At 36.0% G+C, this 24153-nt stretch overlaps 1 protein-coding gene across 2 annotated transcripts in view; it reads left to right on the plus strand.

Moving 5' to 3' along the window:
- The window catches only part of PLOD2 (procollagen-lysine,2-oxoglutarate 5-dioxygenase 2), an 81491-nt gene that overhangs the window by 48072 nt on the left and 9266 nt on the right, over positions 1–24153 (plus strand). Inside the window, exons 6-14 of one of the 2 annotated variants that reach the window (XM_072407905.1) lie at positions 2161–2224; positions 5000–5097; positions 9811–9912; positions 14860–14985; positions 15932–16053; positions 18780–18884; positions 20166–20291; positions 22085–22226; positions 23236–23298. In XM_072407905.1, coding sequence (XP_072264006.1) covers positions 2161–2224; positions 5000–5097; positions 9811–9912; positions 14860–14985; positions 15932–16053; positions 18780–18884; positions 20166–20291; positions 22085–22226; positions 23236–23298 — 948 coding nt within the window. The remainder of the gene's footprint in view (positions 1–2160; positions 2225–4999; positions 5098–9810; positions 9913–14859; positions 14986–15931; positions 16054–18779; positions 18885–20165; positions 20292–22084; positions 22227–23235; positions 23299–24153) is intronic. The other variant, XM_072407906.1, reaches the window with a different exon arrangement.

Raw genomic sequence — 24153 nt, forward strand, 5'->3', positions numbered from 1 at the left:
AATAGGATGCACACCTGTAAAACATATTATGTTCAGTGTGACATCATTTTCTTTTTAGGTTAGTGAGAAATGAAAAACACATAAGTCTGTGGGTTTTGTCTGAGTTTAGTATGATGAATATGAATGAACTATATTAAGTTGTAAAAAATGCAAAAGCTTTGATGTATTAGCTGCCAAATCATGATTCCATTTTATGTCATGACAATTAACATGTGTTGCTCATTTTGGCGTTCTAGAGTGCAATGTTCTTTGAAATTAAATAAGTTATTAAAAACATTGGTATTTCCAGGTGGCAATAGATCAAAAAGCTATAGTAGTGTAAGTGATAACTCCAATAATTAAAGGTCAAGAAATGGAAAATACACTTGTTTATATAGAAAAGAACTCTAACATTGCTGTTTGTTCATATTAAATACTAAAAATACGGAATATTTGAAGGATTTTTTGTTTAGCCTATCAAAACAGTTCCACAGACTACTACCCACAAACCCCCCCCCCAAACCTTTACCCATCTTCAAACAAATCCCACCCAGTAAACACTCCAAATTTTTGTTGGTTGAATGGCTTGTAGGCCTTTTATTATAACAATTATAAAAATACTTTCATATATATATATATATATCTATAGAACATTATTATAACAAAAAAACATAAATTAACCATAAATAACAATCAAATGTCAATTACACAGACCCCAATTTAAACTTTTAACTGCTAACTGGTCCTCAAAGGCACTTCATTATTTTTAGTCTGCACCAACACAATAATAATTGCTCCCAGCCTCCAATTTTCCCAGCTCGGAAATTATACATCTCTTCCATTTTGTGAAGAACACCAACATATTTCTCCAAACACAATGTCCAAACCACGGAGACTCATCACCATAGATGGGTCCCCCGAGTTCCATAGACATTTTGAAACCAATCAACACACCGTCCTTGAGGACCTCACCTGCACCACCCAGCCTCTCTATCCCCCAATCCTTACTCCAAACCAATAAAATACCCCACAGCCAAAAAAAGGGGCAGGAGGGCTGGAAATTTTCTCCTGCCCCCAGTCTGCTCAAAATGACCCCTCCACTTCCTCGTCCTGACTTTTTAACTCCTTAAACCTTCCCTCACCTCCGCCTCCCTTAACCCCACCTCGCTCACTTCTTTTTTTTAAAAAAAAATAGTTTTTTTTAACCTTATCCTGTCTGCTTCCTGTCTGCCCAGTCATACTGTCCTTCCCCTATTCTCCCTTGCCTTGCACACTTCAGGCTTTCTTTTTTGAAAGAATTTTCTGCAAACACATTTTAATTAAATATTTGTTTCTAAAATAAAGATTGATTTTTACAAATATGTGAAAAAGAGAAGCAGCCAAAAGATAAGCTAATAGTTTAGTCATTTAGCTTTTCCCCCTACCTTGTTAGCCCATGAACACAACAGCATAGCCAATTGGTTATTTTTACTGTACTGGGGGGTATAGGGGACTAGTTAACCCAACTTGCTTGCAGTTTTAAAAAAGTGTGTCCTAACCATTTTAAAAAACTTTGATTTGCCATTGATATGGTAGCAAGCGTGCATATCGTCATAGTTGAAGTCTGTTACTTTCATACCTATTGGATGTTCTGTTGGTCAAAGAAAAGTGGATTGTAAATCTGTTTTTTCACCATGCAATTTAATTGTATACAAGTGTTGCAATGTGTTGTTAAAAAGAATGTTATAAAAGAATTGCCCCTGACAATTACCATTTGCAGTCCTAAATTTCCCCATTTCAAATTGTTTTAAAATCCCCGGGGCGGGTTCTGCTTTATTTCTGTGTACCGCAGCATGATGCGAATAACAATATTTTTTTTTAAACATATTTTTTTTTTTGCCAAGCACACACCAACGCGGAATGATTTATTTTTTAAATGGTATTGCTTTAGGCTGCATTGCTGAGCTGTTGTGGAAAGGGCCAAGTCAGACCCAACTGGTGAACCTCATGGCAGCCAAGAAGTTGCTCCAGACTTCTCTGTCGAGATATTGTTTTCCTCAATCTTGGCATATATTTTTCTTTCTATTTCAATGCTTTGTCTGCATCCCTTTTATATAAAATCAATTGCTCTATGAATGTGGAATGAAAAGAACAATGCCTGCTTTAAAATCGTGTTGCCCCCCTTTCTCGCCCTCTGCTCAGGAAAGCATAAACATTACATTGGATCACAAATCTCACATTTTCCAAAATCTGAACGGAGCAATCGGTAAGATATAAAATATTTTTTATTTTACTTCATGGAAATGTAATTTTTAAGTTACTGCTGGCAACATGACTTTTTGCAAAGAATGCTAAGTTGAGCCAATAAAGGATAATGGGATCATTATGTATTGAGCTAATATATAAACACCTCTACAAAAAAATGTATGCAGCTGTTTGTAGATGCTAAACTGGCTGGTGAGAGGATGGCCCCAACCTGTTTAAATTGACATGGAAATTGTGATTTTAATAGGCACTATGCCTGACAGTGAATTAAGACTTATTGCTATTGTAGAACAAAGACAAAAAAATGGCATGCTTTTCCAAGTAGATTTGAACAGTAGGCACTAGAATGCAATATTTTATTTTTTTTTCATTATGGTTAAAAAATAATTTTTCTTTCTTGACATTTCTAAAATGAAACCTATTTCAATCTAATACTCTGTAATATTTTGTCATGGCTCTGTTGTCCGATTTGTCACTAGTTGGCAGCTCTTTGAGTCCAGGGGTTATTTTTGCCCAGTCTGATTTCTGCTGTGCAAATAATTAAAGGATGCTAATAAAAACAATATAGAATCCTTTTAGAAACAAAAGATGTTTGCATGTCCTAGTTCTCTATTTTTGTTATGTGAATTCTGTATGCTGTACTATACCTTACTGGATTTTTTTTTTTTTAGATCCATCTGACCTATTTTATCTTTATATCTCTCTATTATGAACTTTTTCTTAGTTGATAGTGAACAAGCACTAAAGCCCTGGGTTTTTTCTTATCATCTGGAGCTCCAACATTGTGCTGGAGCTCCATCTGTGCTGACAACATTTTACTAGATACTAGATAGTAGTTCATTCATAAAGGCACCTCAATGCACCCAAGCAGCAAAGCACATGCTAACACATTACTGTGACTTGTTTTGTGCTGCATTACAAAAAAAACAAATGCATGCACTTTTTAACCTATTTGAATCAAGGGTGTCCAACCTATGGCCCTCGGCCCACATCCAGCCCGTGGAGATGCCAGATCTAGCCCTCTCCTTATTACTGCCCTGCACATTGTCTTGCAGGGGTTGGGGCGCGCGCACCTCCTATCTTTTTTTAATTAGATCATGCTAACAGGAGAGGGAGCTTCCTGAGCATGCTCAGTGTTAGCTCCCTGACGCTGGCCATGTACTTTAGACCTGGCAATCAGCTGTAGCTTCTCTGTGCCCACCTTGCACTGTGAGATAATCACAGCAGCAGTGGCATTAGAGCTGTGTTTGTGTCCATGCAGCTGTAATTATCCCCATGTATAAACCTTCATATCTCCTACACCAGTTGTCATACAAATGTGTACATGGGGGACCCTGAGAACTGCTACTAAACCGAATTTCAGCCCTCTAAACATAGCAAGTTGCCAAATTCAGAGTCAAAAGCATAAAATCCTAACCACAATCAGTAATATTTTAACATTAAGGGGAGCTATTTCAAGAACCAGGGTCCCCAAATTGAGTTTGCATGTTGGGGACCCCCGGGGGACACTTCCATGGCAATCTGTATTAGGGTACTGTTAAATCCTTCTGCGTTGTGGTGCCCCAAATATACCAAATATACACTTTACAAAACTTCAAGGCTGAATTGAGGTTGCTGTGCGATTACACCTTTTTCATGCCATAGAACCCTGCCTAGGGGGAGAAGCTCAGTACCGCTCACTGCCGCCTGGAGACAAATCTGCAGATACTGAGGTGCAAGGGACTGAGAGGCTGGTGGGGGGGCCTGTTACACATAGCTGTCCGCTTACCTTTTCTGAGTCCCAGTTGCTCTGGAACAGAGGGATGTAGGCAACTTTCCACTTTCCCAATTAAAATATTATACCCATTATATAATGCTGCCCTGTTACACGTAGCTATCCCCTTACTCTATGAACCCCAATTTCTCTGTAAGAAAAGGGAAATGTGACTGCAAGTGCAGAACTGTTATGGTGCCATCACAAGATATTAAAAACTCTACCTGTCATACTGTGCTACCCTGTTACATATAGCTGGCCACTTACCTTCCATGAACCCCAATTTTTCTTTAACAGTAGAGAAAAGGAAATGTAGGATAAGTGGGGGACTCATGTGGCTACCTCTCCCCCAACTAAAATGTTATCACTCCTAACATATCATGGTGCACTGTCATATATAATTGTCTGTTTATTTTCTTTGAACCCCAATTTTACCTGAAAGGGGAGCTGCAGGTGTAATAAAATGTATGATAAGTGGGGGACTCCTGTGGCTAACTCCCCCTAAAATTGTATTGCTGCGGTGCCATCACAAGATAAGAAAAACTACAGTAAACGTATCATACCAGGGTACCCTGTCACACATATCTGACCACCTATCTTCTGTGAACGCTAATTCCTGAAGTTGTAGTAGTAAGAACATGTACCCCTTGGTTATCTCTCACATGAATTTAATTTCTCTGGAAGTATCAATTCCAATGTATTTGCAGTAAAAGAATGTTAGCACCCCTCTATAACTGACATGATTCATTGTATAGTGTAGTTTCTGCTCTTTTAAATTAAAATTATTCTAGTTTTAACCATACGTCTTTAATGTTTGCATTGTGGCCTGCAGGTTTTTTCTCAACAGTGGCCCCCAGATGAAAAAGTTGGGCACCACTGATTTAAATGAAGCCCAATCAGTTTTAATGCAACTCATACTTACCATTCTGAACCCGACCTTAAAGTAATGTAAAACTGGTCTGCTTATAAAATGTCCTTACTTTTTTATTTTTAATACTTAATGTTGATTATTGTTTAATACAGATGAAGTTGTACTTTACTTTGATGATGCAAGAACAAGAGTACAGAACACGCAGTATGACACTTTTCCACTTTTAATACATGGAAACGGCCCTACCAAGGTATGTAGTATCTAACTAACTGCAAATGTCTAACATGTCTCCATCTGATTTGCACCTGTCTACCACAGTAGGAGTGTTTTTTTTTTTTTTTAATACAATATTTAAAAAATAATGGCGTATGTGTGTTTGTGTGTATATGTGTGTGTGTGTGTGTGTGTGTGTGTGTATATATATTTAGAATTGCTTTAGTTATTAGAATATATTTTTATATTTCAATGTAATAATAATAAAAAAATCTTCTGTTCCATTTGTTATACTCATATTTAGTTGGTTTACAAAGTACATTTTGACCTTTCCATCAGATTAAGCCAGGACATATTGGAAGACCTTAACAAGAAAGCTTTGCCAAACTAGGTATAGGGACCAGATGTAGAACTCCTGAAAATAAATGTATTAAGCGAAATGTCTTAAATTATTTCTGAAGCACATTTGAGAAGGAATAGTAATTGGTAATCATTATTCTGCAGTATAGGTGTAGTTGGTTGTCAAAACTTTTTTTTTTTTTTACCTCCCCTTCAATGCATATAGTGCCTGCCTAGGAAATCCTGTCCTGGATACTGAATTATCTGAATGTTTTATCCTATTTTGCTTTTCTGTATATACAAAAGTAGTCATTTTTGCATGTTTTTTATTTGTCTTTTCTTTCGATGTCCAATAATACCCACTGTCTACAATGATGTTCCCCACAAGTTAAGTTCAAGAACAGATTGAACTACAATGTTCCTTGTTCTTGGGCAAATGAAATAAAATACTGAATTAAATGTATATTTCATTTGGAAACCTGGTGTCATAGATACTTTCCTTTTTGCTGAGTGAGTCACGAGTTATTTTAGACTTGGTTTTGAGTCTCGACTTCTAAGAGAGATTACATGTGTGAAGGAAGTCTGACTTCACTTCTGTAATTCTCTGACCTCTGATGCCCATGTCTGGTTTGTATGGGACCCTGCTAGTGTTTGCTGGGTTCAATGTCTGTTCAGATGGTTCTGTATTCCCCCTTGAATTATATTAGTCAAGTAGCACGGAAAGAAGGAAATTGTATAAAAGTAGGAAAAACTGTCTTACAAGAGACGGGCCAGACTGTGATACGCTGATGTCATCTGGAAAGCATTTGCTGCTTTTCCTGCTAACATTAGTTTGTGGTTTTTGGTCTCATCATTAGACCTATTTTTTTTATATAGTCCCTAGGCATAAACTAATAAGGTATTATGGCAGTGTTAGAAGTAAAGCTGTAAAATAAAGACGTGTAAAATGGTGCGTATGTCTAGTTTTACATGTCCTTATCATGGTCAGAGAGGTAGAAGGTAGGTGGTGCTTATAAATACCAGCGTAGCACATGGGCTAGACAGAGCAGAAGACAATTCAATGGAACAGTAAGAGAAGATACACAGTTCTTTATAGTGGGAAGTTAAAAGATTCAGCCAGATGTCACTACAAGCAAAAGGTCCAAGTCATAACTCCTTTTACTTTTTTTTTTTTTTTTAAAGATTTATACATTTTCAACGCAACTCCAGCCTTGCCTTTAGTATTGCACATTTGTATTGCGTTGTCCGTTATGTGGGTAACTCTTATTTTACTGCAGCATGTCATTTTTTCCTGTCTGGGAGACTACAGGATCATGTAGTTCTTTCCTTGCCTGCCTACCTCTTTCTTTTATTGGATTTCATTTCTTTCATTAATGGAGGTTTAGCTTTACATATGGGTGTCTGTAGGAAAACTCTGCCTGCCCAGGTCCTGCCCAAGTCCCCTAGACTAAAAGCTACCCGTCAAGACATTTACATATATATATTTACATATGTTGATGAGCTGTGAAAAGAGGAATTGGAAACGATTGTTAATAATACTATTACTAATCACTCTTTAAATCTTAGATTATTTCTTTCTTTTTAATTAGTCACATACATTTATTCTGCTTATATTTTGCCCTTCCTGGCTCCCAGTTCTGCCCCACCTCAACATGCTAATGATTTTTTTTTATTACATAGTTTTTTTAGACCCATTGATTATGTGCATTTCTGTACAATAGGCAGATTATGACTGGCAGGAGCAGTTACATAGCTTATATTGCACCACCGTCCCTTATCCAGAACCCCTATAAGTGAATATTTCATGGGTTAAAAGGACTAAAATCCAATGAATTACAGGGTCAGGTCAGGGATAGTGAGGCCAGGGAGGAAAGGGCTTGTTGATGCTGGATACCTATCAGCCAGTAAAATGAGGCAGACTATATCAAATTTGCTACAGCTTTTGGTAAAAACATTATGAGAATGTAATTGTGTGGACTAAAAATGGTATGAGAAATGTCAGTACAGAAGAGGAACCTGTGCAACTGTCTAAAGGTTAGGCTGGGACTTATCGTCAATGGTCTCTGATCTTAGGCTGACCTGATATGCAACATTTAACACTACCATTAGATTCAAATGGCCTGATTTATTAAAGCTCTTCAAAGCTTGGGAAAGGATACACTTCTATCAGTGAAGCTGGGTGATCCAGCAAACCTGCAATAGATTTGGTCCAGTATTGAAAACATTTGCTTACAAATAGCAAATGACTTTTAAGAAAACTATTCCAGGTTTGCTTGATCACACAACTTCACTGATTAAATTGTATCCTATCCAGTCTAGGAGAGCTTTAAAAAAAATCAGACCCAAAGTCTGGAAAAATAGCAGGTACACTTTCCACACCTAGAGACAATAATCAAATCATTGCTAATTTATTGTATGCCACCATGTAGGCCTTTTTGATTAGGCAAAGATAAATGTTAATTATAAAAAAATGAATCTATTGTTTCAAATACAATTGTCTGAAATAAAGGAAATCTGACCCTTTGGCATTTGGCTTAATGCAAGTTTGTGTGGAGTCTGCAGTGGCTGGCAGAGATCCTACAGTTGAACAGACAACCAATTATTTGAAGAGAGCAGACTTTACCAAACAAATTACTTTAATGGCAAAAAGAGACCACATAAAATGCAGTGAGTGGATTCTTCCTATATGTTTTTTTTGTTTTGTTTTTACATATCCATGAATGCTTTTATTTTTACGCTGCACTGTTCTGACCCAGTAATGACCAACTTTAATGAACTACTACATGGCACAATGAATGATGTGTGCTCACTGATTTGTGCAGTGGATCCTCCAAATGATATGTGTCTGTGAATGATGGTTTTAGTCTGCTGTGTAATAACGCCGGAATGAGTCTAAGTATCACCACATTAATGTAGAAAGCATTGGACAGCGGCAGACTGATTGCTTCCAGATGAGACACACACAAAGAAAAATTGTCGGATGTGTGCACTCCTGACCATCCTGCTGAGGCCAAATGCCCACAAATGACATAGTCTTACCAAGTAACAGGCCCAGCAGAAACAAACATGTTTTTTATGTGTAATGGGTACATATTTATAAAATTACATATCTTGTTCTCTACAAGGTCAAGCCGATTACATTTTTTTTTTCAATATAAGGGAAGTTCCGTAACACAGGGCAGTCAATCAGCAGCCATCCTTTTGTGCCCACACTGCTTGCAAGTACATTGCTTTTGAGAAACTGGGAGCTATAGATTGCATTTGATTTTATTGCCTCCTCCTGGTATATTTCGATGCAGTAGCCAATTGAGTCATAGGAGCCAATATTGTTGTTTGGGTGGGTTCCTGAGCAATGTAAACAAGGACTCAGGAATCACACTTTTGTTGTAAAGCAGGCTGTGTAAAGTGGGAGCCTTCTAAAGAATTGCACATAGATTTCCAAATCACTCATTTTTAATATTTTTAATGAACAGTATTTATATAGCGCCAACATATTACAGAGCACTGTTCATTAAGAAGGGGTTGCAAATGACAGAAGTGACACAGGAGAAGGAGAGGACACTGCCCCAAAGAGCTTACAATCTAAGAGGTGGGGGAAGCATCCCACAATAGGAGGGGATCGTGTGTGTGTGTGTGTGTGTGTGTGTGTATGAGAAAATCTTCTTTAAAGCTGATTTTTTGGCCAACAGCTAAATACAAAGATACAATTTATGTACAGGAGGTTTTACCTGGCAAAGGATTTGTTTTTCCTGCCCTTATTGTTATGAGATTTACACAGTTCTTTCACACCACACAGCCCAGCCTGGCAGAAGAAGAGACCTATTTTTATTTTTTCTGCTGTAGTTTCACTTCATGTTCCCTCACCACCCCAAAATGATGACCACTGAAATCAGTATTTTATCCCCTTACCCTCCCCTCTATAAGGTCAGCATGCAACTCTCTCTCCTATAAACTTAAAATTTTGTATTCATGAATACAGAACTGCATCCATTTAAACATTTTTATATCTGCCTTGCTTTCCACTTTCAGTAAGCAGGCAGTTGATGTCATTCTTTCCATAGCAGGTCTGGGTTTAGCGTAACATTTTGTGAATTGCCCAACAGCCTCTGTAAAAACTTTACTAGGTATTTAATGTCTGTCAGTGGTCTTTTCCTTTGCAGAAGCAGTGAAACACCTGCTGTAATGTGTTCAAAATGGCACCTTTTAAAGCAGATTAACAATGTCTATAAAAGTGTTTATAAAAGTGAAAATGTTACTTGACACCTCTTTCCTTCGTGTATAAGTTTCTAAATATCTTGCTGCTGGGGATAAAAGGTATATTTGCACAATTTTTTATTTTTGTTTTACTGTGTAGTTTAGTATATGTTCAGAGCCTTTGTAAAACTGAAGTTTGCATATTGTTTCTCTACAGCTTCAACTAAACTACTTTGGAAATTATGTTCCTGATGTGTGGACACCTCAAGCCGGATGCCGAAATTGTGATTTTGACACCATTGATTTATCGCTGGTTGATGTAAGTAGGATATGTTCTGTACTGAAAGCTTTTCATGCTAGCTTTAGATAGAAATGTACCTTTACTCCCACCATGCACAGTATCATGAATACATAGCCTCAGCAGTGAGATTTCATTGTACACTGGGTGGCATGCCTCCACGTTGCAGCACTTTACTTTCTCAGGTTTCGGATGACTTGTGTTTTAGAATGAAAGTAAACAAGTCTGATCAGGTGCAGTAATGAGACCCCAACCAGGGTTAATTATGATGAGGTCATAAAGATCACATTTCTGTCTCATTTCAGTCTAGGATACAATTAGAGACCCTGTAGTTCGCTGATAGCTAAGAAAAAATATGTTGCATTCAGTTGTCAGTAAAAAAACCTTAAATCTATTGCATTTTTTTCTTATTATGCTTTTCATTGTTTTTCATTGTTGGTTATGTATTTTTTTGCCCATTTACAGGATACAGTTTAAATTATAGATAGAGTAGTACATGAAGTGCTGAATGTTCAACAACTTGTTGGAAAACAAATTTTTTGGCAATCTAATTATGCTGTTATGTTTATTTGGTTACAGACTCTGAAATATGCACTATAAATTTATCATGGCTGATTTTATTTCACATTCACTGTCTGCTCTTCAACTAGGTGTGCTATCCAACTATATACAGCATTATTTATTAAAAAAGAATACAAATTCTGGAGTACAGCCCATCAGAAATCCTCCTTATGAAGTCAGACTAATGGATTCTGATTAGTTGGTATTCTGATTAGTTGGTATTTTTTCTGATTCTGATTAGTTGGTATTTTTCTTTTCACTATGGTATTGGTAATCCATAGCATTATTGTTCTAAAAAAGTATAATTTTAGGAGTCAGAACTTTAAGATAGACTGAAAAACTGCAGAGATCCTGCAGTTGATCAGACAACCAATTATTTGAAGAGAGCAGACTTTACCTAACGAATTAATGGCAAAAAGAGACCACATAAAATGTAGTGAGTGGATTCTTCCTATATGTTTTTAGGAGTCAGAAGTTTAGGATAGACTTAAAAACTTTGACATTTGAAATATCAGTCTCCTAAATGCATACCATTGTTGTTTTACAAATGGGCACATTGTTTGTTGTGTCTAACCATTTTCTATCTATTTTCTACCATCTCTAAGTTTACCGGGAAATCTTATTATAACCATAACTTCCTTGACTGTCCTATTAAAGCTGAATGTTTTCTTAACATCATGACTGTTTTTGTTACTGACTTCCCATAATGTCTCCAGAACAGATAGAACTGTCATTTTCCATTTTGAACAGTGACTATACTTGTTATCAGTGACTTTACATGTGTTAATTAACATTTTTTTGATATGTTACAAACATGTTAAAGGACCTTAATTTTTTCTACCGGTAAATAAATTATTTGAGCTCCTCACTAGGCACAACCCTCCTGGGTCTGCCCAAAAACTATGTTCAGTACATTGATCTGGCAGGGAACAAGGTAAAATGCAGCAGGGGATTGAAACTAGGATGGGATTCTAACATCCAGGTTTCCCACAAAGCATTCTCCTAACCATAATTTAGAGTAAAGTATTATAGTGGGAGGGGAACAGCTATATTACTTGTGAACCTTCGAAAATATGACAAATTGCAAATGGATCTCCAAATTTTTTTTCTTTTTATAGTTCAAACTCCAGAAACAGAATAATTGACAATGCTATTGCATATTTAGCTGATGCAATTTACCAATGTTTTGTAATATTCCCAATACGAAAGGAAATACTTTACCCCAATTCCAAGTTGGAAGTCATGGCTCATGTGTAGTCTATGGTTGTAGATTGACTCTGCTTCCCTCTAAAATGATTCTTGTTACTTCTTAGTACTATCTTGATGGTCACTTGGGGTGCTAGTGTCCCGAGGGGTTTACCTTTGCCCTCGAAATGTCAAAGTGTCTGAATGGTCAGCTGCTGATAGTAAAATCCAAATATGACTATTGGAGGAGACGTAGAAAGATTGGATCCCTCCCATACTGCAACACAGGTTTTGGCGCTCAAAATAAATTAAGACAAGCCTAGGGGCCAAAAATTGGTTATTTAATGGATATTTGCATCTACAAATGGCTATGATGTGATGTGAGTTTACCATTCTATGTAAGATTTAATTCCCTATTTTTTAGAAATAGAATTATATTGCCTGTATTACATAAACTGTGAAGTAAAAGTACTGGGCATCATTTACTCATTTACTCATTAGTACATTTTTCAGCATCCCTATGTTTTACAAGAAAAAAGATGTCATCCAGTTTTTTTGTGTTTGTTTTTTTTTTTTCATTAAAACCACCCTTAAGAAAAACAAAAAAATTCAGTAAAATTCCAGAATGTCAATGTCTGCATGGGCAGTGAATGACGACTCAAAGTGGTAAATTTGTGGCTGTATTTTGTCATTGATGGTATTATGTCTAGAACCAACATGGCTTGACAATTCCTAATGTGGAAAAGTATGATGTGCTGGAAATAAACCTTCACAGATGTTCCACTTTTATCCTCAGTCATGATGTTTTTTTGGGACTACACAGTCTGAATTGCACCTTATATTTCAAGTTGTTTTGTAACTCATCATTTGGTTCTTGGTTTCCTGTTGCAAAGCGCTGGAAATGCTTTATACGTGTCTGATTTTAGTGCAGTCTTTTCAGCCACGGCTGCTCTTGTAAATGACATAGGAAAACCATAAAAATTCAGACTAGAACAGAACAGGGGCAGTTCTCAATGACAAACAATAGGATGCAGCACAGAGGAATTCCCTACTGGCGCAGGCTTGAATGGTTTGGAACAGTGAGAGATAAGTGTGTTTATGTTTAGATATTGATTATATGTGTCAAATTAGTAGAGTGTTTCCAGACTGGAAAACAAAAGGAAAACAACTGTGTACGAATCTGTGATTTGCTTTGGATGGCTGACAACGGCAACCAGTAAATTATAAAAGGCTTGAAACAAACACTGCAAAACAGAAAAAACAACTGACAACGTTTGAAGTGATTTTGACATGAAAATACAGGTCTGAATTAAAACAAAAGTCAAAAGGGAGCAAACAAGGCATGAAAAGTACAGAAAATAAATGTGTGTGTGTGTGTGTGTGTGTGTGTAACATAAAGTAAAGGAATTACCCTAAAAAACAAGTCTTGATGTAGTAAACTTAAAAGAAGCAATTAAAAGCTGATTGAGGCGCCTGCATGCACATTTGTTATCTTATCTAGTGCTCTATAAAGTCATGTGTTTTTTCGGGGACTTGAGTTGAAATTGGCATGCCCAGAAAAAAGCACACAAACACAGGAAAACATACAAACTTTATAAAGATAATGTCCTGGGTGAGATTCAAATCTGATACACAACCACAAAAGGTTCCTTTTAGTTAAAAGGACAACTAACTGCGGGTGATTTATAATTTACTTGAAAAGGCAAAGACTATAAGGTATTGTCTCACAGGTCTCTGTAACCTGCAAGAACTGTTGAAACATTTCGATCCCGAAGCCTTTGTAAGCACACAATTCATCAACTGGATATTTTAAGCAGGCTGTATTTTTCCAGTGGAAACCTAATCTCTTTGAATCAAACTATTCTGGCAGAATGACATTAACCTAAACAGTTCACTGTTGCCTTCCTAAACTAAAAGTGTAAGAATTACCATCTGGACAGCTTGTGTCTGACATACAGTTATAGCAAGCCTGTCTGAGCCAGCGTTCATTTAGTCAGTCTACACTAGTAAGAGCATTTTCTGCACCCATAACCAATTGTAAAAGCATCCGCTGGTCATTTACTGTAGCTAGTTTGGATGCTCATTTTGTAATAGTTTTATATTGAAAGGTTTATTTGTTGCCATGCTTGTTAGGAATAACCCCCCACCCGGACCCATCTTCTCACTTTTATCAAAACAATCTTATCTCATATTTCTTTTTTTGTTTTGTTTTTACATTCCTAGCTGCAGTACCAGTCTGTACTTTTCTTTTAAGTGATGATGCTTTTACTCAAAATTGGTAATATAGCACATTCATTTGATTCCATGATTCCTATACCTAAAAAGCACGTATGGACATCTAATTCAATTTGTGGCCTGGTGGTTCCTTCCGGCCTAACGCCCCCTGGCCGACCAGGGGCAGTAGGAACTACTGGAGCCACTGGAGCTCCGTTGCCGCACATTTGCAGTTGCTCCCCTATTTACTGCGGCCAGTGTTGATACTTCCGCCACCGCGATAAATAGGGAAAGCTCCCTGAAGGTAAATCCCTCTCCTCCGCAATGCATACAGAGTAGAGGAATTGCACCTCAGGGGGCGTTCCCTGGTGGTGGGTGGGGCCAATAGGGTGGGTCTGGCCTAGTGTGCTCCCACCCACCCCATAAATGGCCTAGTGGCCAAAAAATTTGGCTACCCTGGTTTAGTGGATCCCTAAGGTTCCTTCAGGGTTTGCTATGGTTCCTTAAGCAATTTGTGACTCTCAGGTCAATTTAACAGACACCAATGATTTTTTGTGGCAATGATCTGTAAAGGTGGCACAAATGTACTGTGAAATGTGGACAAAGTAATTTTAGTAAGGGTTCCCTAGGACATGGAAATTATTTTGGGATTCCCTATGTTTAAAAGTTTGAGAAAGGCTGCTCTAAATGTATGTCTGCAGACTGCCTATCAGATGCTGTAAGGTGAACTGTTCTCCCATACCCAGCCACAGCACAAATATCACATGTTGACATTTTCTATCTCACTCTCAATATATAACACTGTTCACATTACCCTATATTTTGGTCATGCTTTTAACACCTTTTTGACTATACCATTAATAACATTGTGTATGATGCAAACATTACTTCTAAATAAACAAGACCAATGATCTTTTCAGTTTCCTATTAGATTGGAAACCTAATTAATTGTGAAGGTTATGAAATGTGATAATTATCCCTCTTTAAGTGATGGTTTTATGTTTTTAGGACTATCCAGATGTAACAGTTGGAGTCTTTATTGAACAGCCAACTCCTTTTCTGCCAGAGTACTTCAGCAGACTGTTGACGTTGGACTATCCCAAAGAAAAGTTATCAGTCTTTATTCATAACAGTGTAAGTATTGTGAAATGTGTTGTATCTGACCTTCTATTAAACCTTGTAATCATATAGTGCAAATTATATATATTTACAGCATTTCTAGCCAAATATATAAGCTAGAAGACCTAAAGAATGTATATTGAGTTACACATAGGCTGTTATAGGTTTGGAATTCATACATTTTAAAGTATATAGGAAATTTGCTTGTTGACTTGTAACCTGGAAATTTTCTGACTGGTTGCTGTGAACTGACTTTCCAGCTCACATCTGAACTGTAATTTTCACAACCCGTTCCTGTAATGTAAAATGCTACATTTATATGGCTCATAATGGATGTGTGAATTTTATACACTATTAGAGAGTTGTTACCTTTTTATTATAAACCATTTATGTAGATGCAATTTTTGTTAAACAGAATCCCATCACTCTTATTTTCTAAAATGCAACTGTGTGTAGTAAATTAATTAAGTAAATTATTTTGAAATTGGAAGACTCATATCGCAGTTTGTCAGGTTGTCTGGGTGCATTTTGCTTTGCTGGCAGCCCTTTTGAACATAAAAAGATGTAATCTATGGATTTTCAGTGCACAAGCATGGATTTATATTCTTTGTGCTGTCCTGTCAGTAGTGTTGTGTTATCTAGGTCTAAAAGAGCTTTATTAAATCACAATTAGTTTTTCATCCCCTGTCTTGACTCCAGCCTCTTCTTGACAGTGGATCGCCATCATTACCTCTATCGATCAAGCATCAATGCTAAATCAACAAATGGCTGGCCAAAATGAAACTATTGTTTTCCACTTTTTATTATGATTGTATATTGTAGTGCTTAAAAGCTGTTGATGTGTTTCTGCTCATTGTTTCATTAGTATATGTTAATTTGTCTCTGTTGTTCAATTTTTCCAATGATGCAGTTATGTGATCTAAATATATCACTTTCTCAAGAACATTTTTATTTATTACAGGAGGTTTACCATGAAAAACATGTCCAAAAGTTTTGGGAACAGGCCAAGGGAGTGATTAAAGCTTTCAAAGTAGTCGGACCTGAAGAAGAGATCACGCAAGCTGAAGCAAGAAACATGGGAATGTAATGGCAATTTTAGATCCATGCTGATAAATAACTGCCTCTGTTATACATATGCATTCACTGCCTTTTATTTTAGTTTACATTATTTTTTGCTTTGATGTTAGATTTATATTGTAATAATTGGGTATACCTAATGTACAAAGTAGTGAGCTCACTTACCAGCCACCTAATACTGCCATGGTTTCCCAAAGAATAATTTGTTGATAAATCTTCTCCTCAATCACAAACTCTTAAAGAGATGTACACAACATCTAGAGATTCCATTTGCTGTGAAACTAAATTGAAAGACTGCTTTGTATGGAATCAAGGGCATTATAGGTCTATCCATTGTTGTATTTCACATTTAATTATTTGGAGTTCATTTCACAGGGCCATTGCTATACAGGGTTGTGCTTGAAGCTAGGTGCTGTAATTAAAGGCTACCTTTAACATTTTTTACTTCCATATGGAGCAACTGTCAGAATTTCTGTTTTTATTACAACAACACCTAGACAAGAAATTATTGCCACTATAACAGAAAGACAGAAAAAAAATACCTGACAGCTATTTCTTCTCTCTACTCTGCTTTGATTTACCATTTCTGTTTCTGTCCCCATCAAGAATAAATCTTATAACTTCTTGTCCTTATGTCACAGCAAGGGAGACTAAATAAACCCATGGGCATAAACGGCAATAAAAACTATAAAAAAACAATGTTTACTTGGAGTTGGTCTTAGTCCTGAAATATCTCTGTTAGTGGAAATAGGGATAATTTGTCCAGAATGGTTATTTTAAGGGTTACAATACAAATGGTGGAATTCCCCATATCCTCCCCTGAATAGTTTATTAAGATTTATGAACCACTAATATATGTCTCAATGTACCATCCTAGATCCAATGTTGCATTAAAGGTTTTAGATAGACTTTAATGTGACTTTTATTACTTCTCTTCAACATTAACCTGACGTTGTGTTTGGAACATTACACCTGAAAAAACAATACTTTATATAGTTTATGTACTTATAAATGTATTGATCCTAAATATCTATTTCCTCAATCCAAAATGTAATGTAGTCATTTCAGTAGAAGTAACCATACCAAAACGGGAGCTTCTTTTCTCCTTACTAAACTGTCATGCTGCATTTTTTTTGTACTATTTAATTAGTCAGCACTTCTAAATAACTCTCAGTTTTGAAAAATCCAATAAAATGACTGCTACCCTGTGCTGGTCTATTAATATTTCGAAATTGTTTGCCACCAACATCTGCTGTTATGCAGCAGATTTGAAGTTTCATTTTTAACCTTTAAAGTATACTAAACTATATTTGTGATATTGAGCCCCACTATAACAGTAATTCTAACACCATAAAAGCGAACCTAAGGTGGTTTATATACGGTTTCATTATTCTCATTAAGTCTGTTAAAATGATTAGACAGAAAAATTTAAATAAATACAAACTAAAATTGTCTTCTACAAATATTATAGCTTCCTTTTTCTCTATTTACCATATGCTCTTCTTCTGAAACTAAAATTTTCAGTTTAAAGTGTCTTATTAAAAAAAAAAAAAAAAATATGTGTATAAATGTATGTCTACTTTACCCTTGTGAAGTCACATTCCTAACATATTTGGGAAGTGGGAATATCTGAGGAATGTAATGTAAAGGTATGTGTATGTTCTTTAAAGAAAGATTAGGGCTATACCTTTACTTTGTTTTTTGACCAGTGCTAGTTTTAAAAAGTAGTTTTACTGTTAGTATAAATTATGAATATTTTCTATAATTGTCCCATTTAAAATGACACTAAATATATTTTTTTGCAAATCATGGCAATATTTGCAACAGATTGTATAAATAAATAAATACTAATGGTAAATATTTAGCAGAGAAATAGGTATAGGTAGAAGGTAGGAAAGGAGTTAATAAGGGCTACAAGTATTTTTAAATTGGAATTGTTGTATTGCAAGAGAAGCTCTTGTTATATAATATATACTATGGTAGCCTGTAATTGTTGGTAATAGTATTGGGGAGGAGCAGCAGAAGGGGAAGATAAAGGGGTGTATAAGATGCATTCTAGAAACTTTGTTGGAGTTTTTTTTTTTTTTTAGGTACATTGAGTTATGCCAAACCTACTGAAAAGTAGATTGAGATGTTTACATATACATTTTGCCATTATATGTATACTTTAACTGCTGATGCAATGGTTCAGGCCACCCAAAACTGATATGTTACCTACTTTCGTATTAATTCTGAACTCATTGAGACCCTCCCAGAAAAATTTCTAGAAATACCCACCCTACACCATAGAATCTTGCTTTTTCTGCAGAAGTCTTAGTCATCAGTCTAATTTTTTCATAATAAAAATGTCAGCCCTGATAATTTTTAAAGACTTGAAAACTCTGCTTTGGATATTACTACAGTCCTTATAAATACAACTATATAGTTTTATAATCCATTTGCCAGCATCTACTAAAAGGCAAGTTGTTGGTGAATGTAACCCTTATGTTTCTGCACATAAAAAAAATCTATAAATGTCTAGAATTCTTTACTATTGTGGCCTTTTTTTATTTTACTAAAGACTTTTATATTTGCGTTGCTAACATATTTCAGTGTATTTGTTATCTGTTGAATCTCATGAATCTTGTTAATATGTTAAAAAAAAAAATAGCAAAAAAAATCAAGATTATGAGTCGACTATTTCTCTGTAAATTTCTATTTTTCCTTTAACATGATCTCCTTTTTCCTTTCAGGGACATGTGCCGGCAGGATGAACAATGTGACTATTACTTTAACATTGATGCTGATGTGGTTATAACAAACCCAAAGACTTTAAAAATACTCATTGAACAGAACAGGTTGGTACTTTTATTACAATATGTACATTCTAATGAGTAGAGAATGTCCTTAATCTATCATAAACTCCTGTAGAGATCTTTTAACAGCTGCCTAATAAACATTCGTTGGTCTCACACCAGGAACATTTTAGATCACGTAAGGTGATCCAAGAAAAAGAAAACTTGTTCAATGATTTTTTTTTTTTTTATTACTGTATGTATGGGAATACAGAAAAGAAAAAATAGTATTGGGTTCCTGTGCCCCACAATGCATTTAGGAATGCCTAGCAAATTAAAGGGAGGCACATTGAATAACAGAATAGAAGGCATGGAGTAGGTGAAATTGACACCTTTTGGTGTTTGTCATTGTAATTCAATGCTGCTTTATCTAGTATTATAAGAGGTTTATGTAATGAAAAACACAAAAATCAGCTACCATTGTACAAATTAACTAATTTCTCCCCGTTTTGGCTCTATGAGGTGCTTTAACTGCATCTAGGAAATATGGAGGTTCAGGTATTATTAGCCAAGTCAGCCACAGCCAGCAGAATATCCTGTAGAGGAACAAACAATGAACAATATGCCTACTGTGATACTACAGAAGTTTAGCCTGGTTTTATTTTGGTTGTTTTGGTGAGATTATCCAGATAGGAACTGAAAAAAAGAAGCTGAAATTTCAATTATTCATTAGTAACTTAAGGTTTTAACTAAAAACAAGAAATTACCCCAAAACCATCATTGTTTTTTTATATACACCTCACTATATGCCAGAAACTAATTAAAAACGAATTAAACAAATTAAAATGTAAATCATGGCTTTTAGGGAAACAAAGTATGACATTTTTATTTATTCTAAATCATCTGATATAAGGGAATCCACCTACTTGAAGATGATACTTTAATTTTGAGTAAATGCTTGTAAGTTAATTTATATAGTTCTCTTCCTACATGTCTTGAGAACTCCAACTGAGAACCTCCTATCAAAGTTCCACTTACATTTGACCTATAGAGATACAAATCATTGGCTCGTTAAACTGACCATTTCTGATATTTTCATCTGTGTTTGTACCTAATGTTTATCTTTTATAGGGATCTAATATTTTTCCCATATGTGTTCATGCAGTGGTTTTGTGTTGGTCCCTTTCAAGATAACATCATCAACTAACCCCACAAATTGCCAGTTTGGTATTCTTTTCTTTAATTCCATGTCTTTTGATAATATTATTGTATTATAGGTAAGTATGTTTTCCTAATTACAGTGCAGCAGCATAACTAAGCTTTCAATGATCTTTTATTCCCCAGACAAATCGTTGCACCTCTTGTAGCCCGTCATGGTACACTCTGGTCAAACTTCTGGGGTGCTTTAAGTCCTGATGGATATTATGCAAGATCTGAAGATTATATAGATATTGTTCAAGGCAAAAGAGTGTAAGTAACATCATACTGAACGAACAGCTGTGCATGTTTTCACTGTACTGCCTTATAAAGATACCCAATTACTGCCTTTTAAATGTAGGGATTTTTAGTTAGGTTAGGATATAATCCTTGTAATAATGGCCAACAAAAAGTAGTAGTGCATACTGGGCATTTGTAACCATGCATACTTTCAGGAAGTTACAAAAAAAAAATGTGTGTCACTGTGTGTATGTCTGTCATTTGCGACCCCTATATAAACCCTGTTTAATAATAATGTAAATCTTAGGATTGTTTTTTGCATATGTTTGGGGGCCTGGTGAGGTAAGGAAGTGGGGCTCATATGCTCACTGCCCGTTTCATCTGGCCACCAACGTTGAATGAGTGTATAAGGGTCTTATTGGATTATTTAGAAGAACCCCATTTTTATTTTTCCATTGCCAATTCTGCATTGGACCTCCCCTCAAATTGGACACTTCAGACATATAGCCTGAATAGCCATAAAAAGAAGGGTGGAAGTAGCCTGTGTGCAGCACTTTCTTGCTGTACCAGATTAGCCTTCCCTTAACATTGAGAGGTCTCGGTTTTGAGGGACAGGCATCAAACCCCATAATTGTGGGGTTTGTTGGTAGAGTTTGTTTTGCTGGAAGATTGTTATTGGTCTTGATACTCATAAACTGGATTTTTCAAAAAATGGCTAGGGACTATAGTCATGCGTGGTTGGGAGAACACATAGACAGCACTTGGCTACAAATGTGTAGATGAGGCACTATGCTACTAGTAAACAGACTGTCATTGTTATATCATACGTGGCAAAGCTTAAGCTGCGTACACACGGCAAATTTTTCTCGCCCGATAATCGGTATCGGCCAATTATCGGGCGAAAATCTGCCGTGTGTACAGTCGGTCGTCGTCCATTGTCCGACGACCGTCCTGGCGGATCCATGGACGATGGACGACGACCGATCCTAATGAAAGGGAAGGGGAGAGCGCGCAGCAGGGTGCCGCTCCGTCGCTCTCCCCCTCCCCTCTCCATAGAGCATGAACGGTGCTATATGTACAGCATCGTTCATGCATCGTGCAGTCTTTTCTCGTTGGAAAGGATCGTGAAAGATCCTTTCCAACGAGAAAAATTGCAGGTGTGTACGCAGCTTTAGTTTCATAGAATGAATGTGGTGTTAAATATATCTATATTTTATAGAGCAGGGTTGGTTTCTGCCTTGGCACTGAGGAGACTGAAGATGAATAGGTATTTTTGAAACAATAGAAGACACAAAATTAGAGTACCTCTAAGCAAAGAAACTGGATCCTGTTTTGATGCTAGTCCTTATTAGTCCTGAATAATTCATATGTAAGACAAATTTGTTGTGCAAAGTGCAATGAAAATGTAAAACGTAAAACAAAAACAGTAAATTAGTGATTAGTTTTAAAAAGCGGTAAAAAATCTGAATAGTTACTCTGCTCTTTGCAAACATTTATTGCAAACTCTGGTTCATTTAAACCAGATGTTCTAACAATGCTTTTATTAGTGCCACTGACATCAATTCCTGTGACCCAGTGTCATGGTACAGCCATAGCCAAGTAATAAAATCCAAAAAATAAGATATAACAGGAAGGAACATCCACCATTCTGAGTAGTCTAGCTTACATTGCAGCTCATTGTTTCTTTGGATGCTTTTGCAACAACAAACCTGTCCATGTAGTATAATTGCTCCTGACAAAAATTGCCCTGCAGACGATAACCGTGATCCAACTTGTAAAACAATGACACAATCATCTAACCTATTTCTCCTCATATTTTCATTTAGGGGTTTATGGAACATTCCATATATGGCCAACATCTACCTGATCAAAGGACAAACCCTTAGGACTCAATTAAAGGAAAGAAATCAATTTGTCCTGGACAATCTTGATCCTGATATGGCACTGTGCAAAAATGCCAGGGAAATGGTAAGGTTGTGCCCAGGTTTGGTAAACAGAATCCTTGTCTACTTATACACAGTTGTGTTTGTCTACTCTTTTGTGTTACATGTTATCCTTAAAATTACGAGCCAACTAAAATTTGCTGTAAAATTCTTTCCAATGTTGTGTAACATCTGTTCTTTTATACCTACATGATGCACTGCTGGGAAACATATGCTTATCCCACATATCATGAGCAAACTGAACATTTGTGTATACTACTGGGAAAGTAAAATAACATGAAACAAGATGGTCTATACATCTACATGTAAGCCACTTGCTTCTTAATGACTGTGAATATGACTAGTAGACCAGTGTATATCAATATTTTACTTTACTTTAACATCTATAAAATATGTGATCTAGCTTTTAGGTGAGTTTTAGACTATTTTAATATTTTGTGTTTGATCATATTTATACATCTGCACATTTTTAGACACGTATTTATTTATTTTTATACCCATATGTAGATATTTACTAACAATATTGTGTATTATGGTTACTGAACAGGATCAAATATTTGTAAAGTTCTAAAGTACTAATTCTTTTTTCTTTTCTAAAAAATGTTATGGAAATTTACATCAAAAGTTGGCAAGTATTTTAAATCCGAATCATTCTACATTTTATAGCTGTCTGCACGTCTCCAACGCTTGCTATCTGCTTTTTCCATCATTGCTAATGGCTTGAAAATGCTTCACAGCTTCCATGGTCAAGTTAAACAAGTTGTCTTTCCTCATTCACTGTTTATATCATTTTTTTTCCAAGGAGTATTAGCCTGAGCAGCTTGTCAGCAGGCATGGCAAGCCACGTTGTGTATCAAACATAAGCTTTGCTTGAAGCTGCATGTTGTCTATACAACTCCAGTACAGCTATTCAGCCACCATCCTCAGCTGTTATTTTTGAATCTGTGTTTTCATGTTTCCACAGTCAATCTAGACAAAAATTTAAGGGAAAAGAGGATATACAAGTCAACTTACTTGATGCTTCTTCATTTTAGAGTTTACAAAGACAGAAAGACTCCCCATCTGCGGAAACATTCCATATGTTCAGACCCCCTAAGGTTTTTTTTTTTTACTTATTTATTTCTTCTTCTAGATCTGGTCTGTTCTCTGTTTATCTACACATTCTTCATGGTTCTAATGTCATTAATTATAGACAGAACAATTTTAAACAGTCAATTGCTTTAGTAAAATGTTGAAGATTCAACAATGATTCATTTAGACCCATTCTTATGTTTATTGCAAACCTAAATTGAAGCTTTGAGCTGACTTTGTCTAGGCATTGCAGTAATGTGCCATGTTGAAAGGCACCCCTATGCATTTAGACAATGTAAAAACAATGCAGCATATCAGAACACATCAATTAGTGTTTTGGTGTGCTGTCTTCAAAAGAAGGGTCACGTCTGTTTTAAGTTCACTTAGCAGCTCATTAAAAATAAATAGGATGCCTTAATACAACTCATGTTAAGGAGTAGCATAATGCACGTAATAGCACAGTGCACAAGAGTTCCTTTTTGACAATTTCTTAATTATTTCGTATCATACCAATTAAATTCTTAAGATTGTAGCAAATGTATTCTTCAAAGGAATGCTGGTGCATTGTTTGATCAAGGTTCTCAGATACCCCAAGGTGAACAATAAAAACTGCTATCCACTGTTCCTTGTGTTATCACCCGTAGAGGTCCGTAGAGAACAATACTGGATGGAGGAGATGTTAAAACAGGTTCAAATTTTGAATTTTGTATTACAAAACAAATATAACTTGTGCAAATGTAAACATCTATAATTCGTTAAAAACGGCAAACACATTGGAAAGGAAAGAGAACAGCAATTTACAATTAAAGACCTCAGCAGTAGCTTTCATTTCTAAAATAATGCAGAGCTGCACTGGGCATTCACACTGTTGTCTCAGTCTA

This window comes from Pyxicephalus adspersus, chromosome 4, assembly GCF_032062135.1.
Source record: "Pyxicephalus adspersus chromosome 4, UCB_Pads_2.0, whole genome shotgun sequence".
NCBI lineage: Eukaryota > Metazoa > Chordata > Amphibia > Anura > Pyxicephalidae > Pyxicephalus > Pyxicephalus adspersus.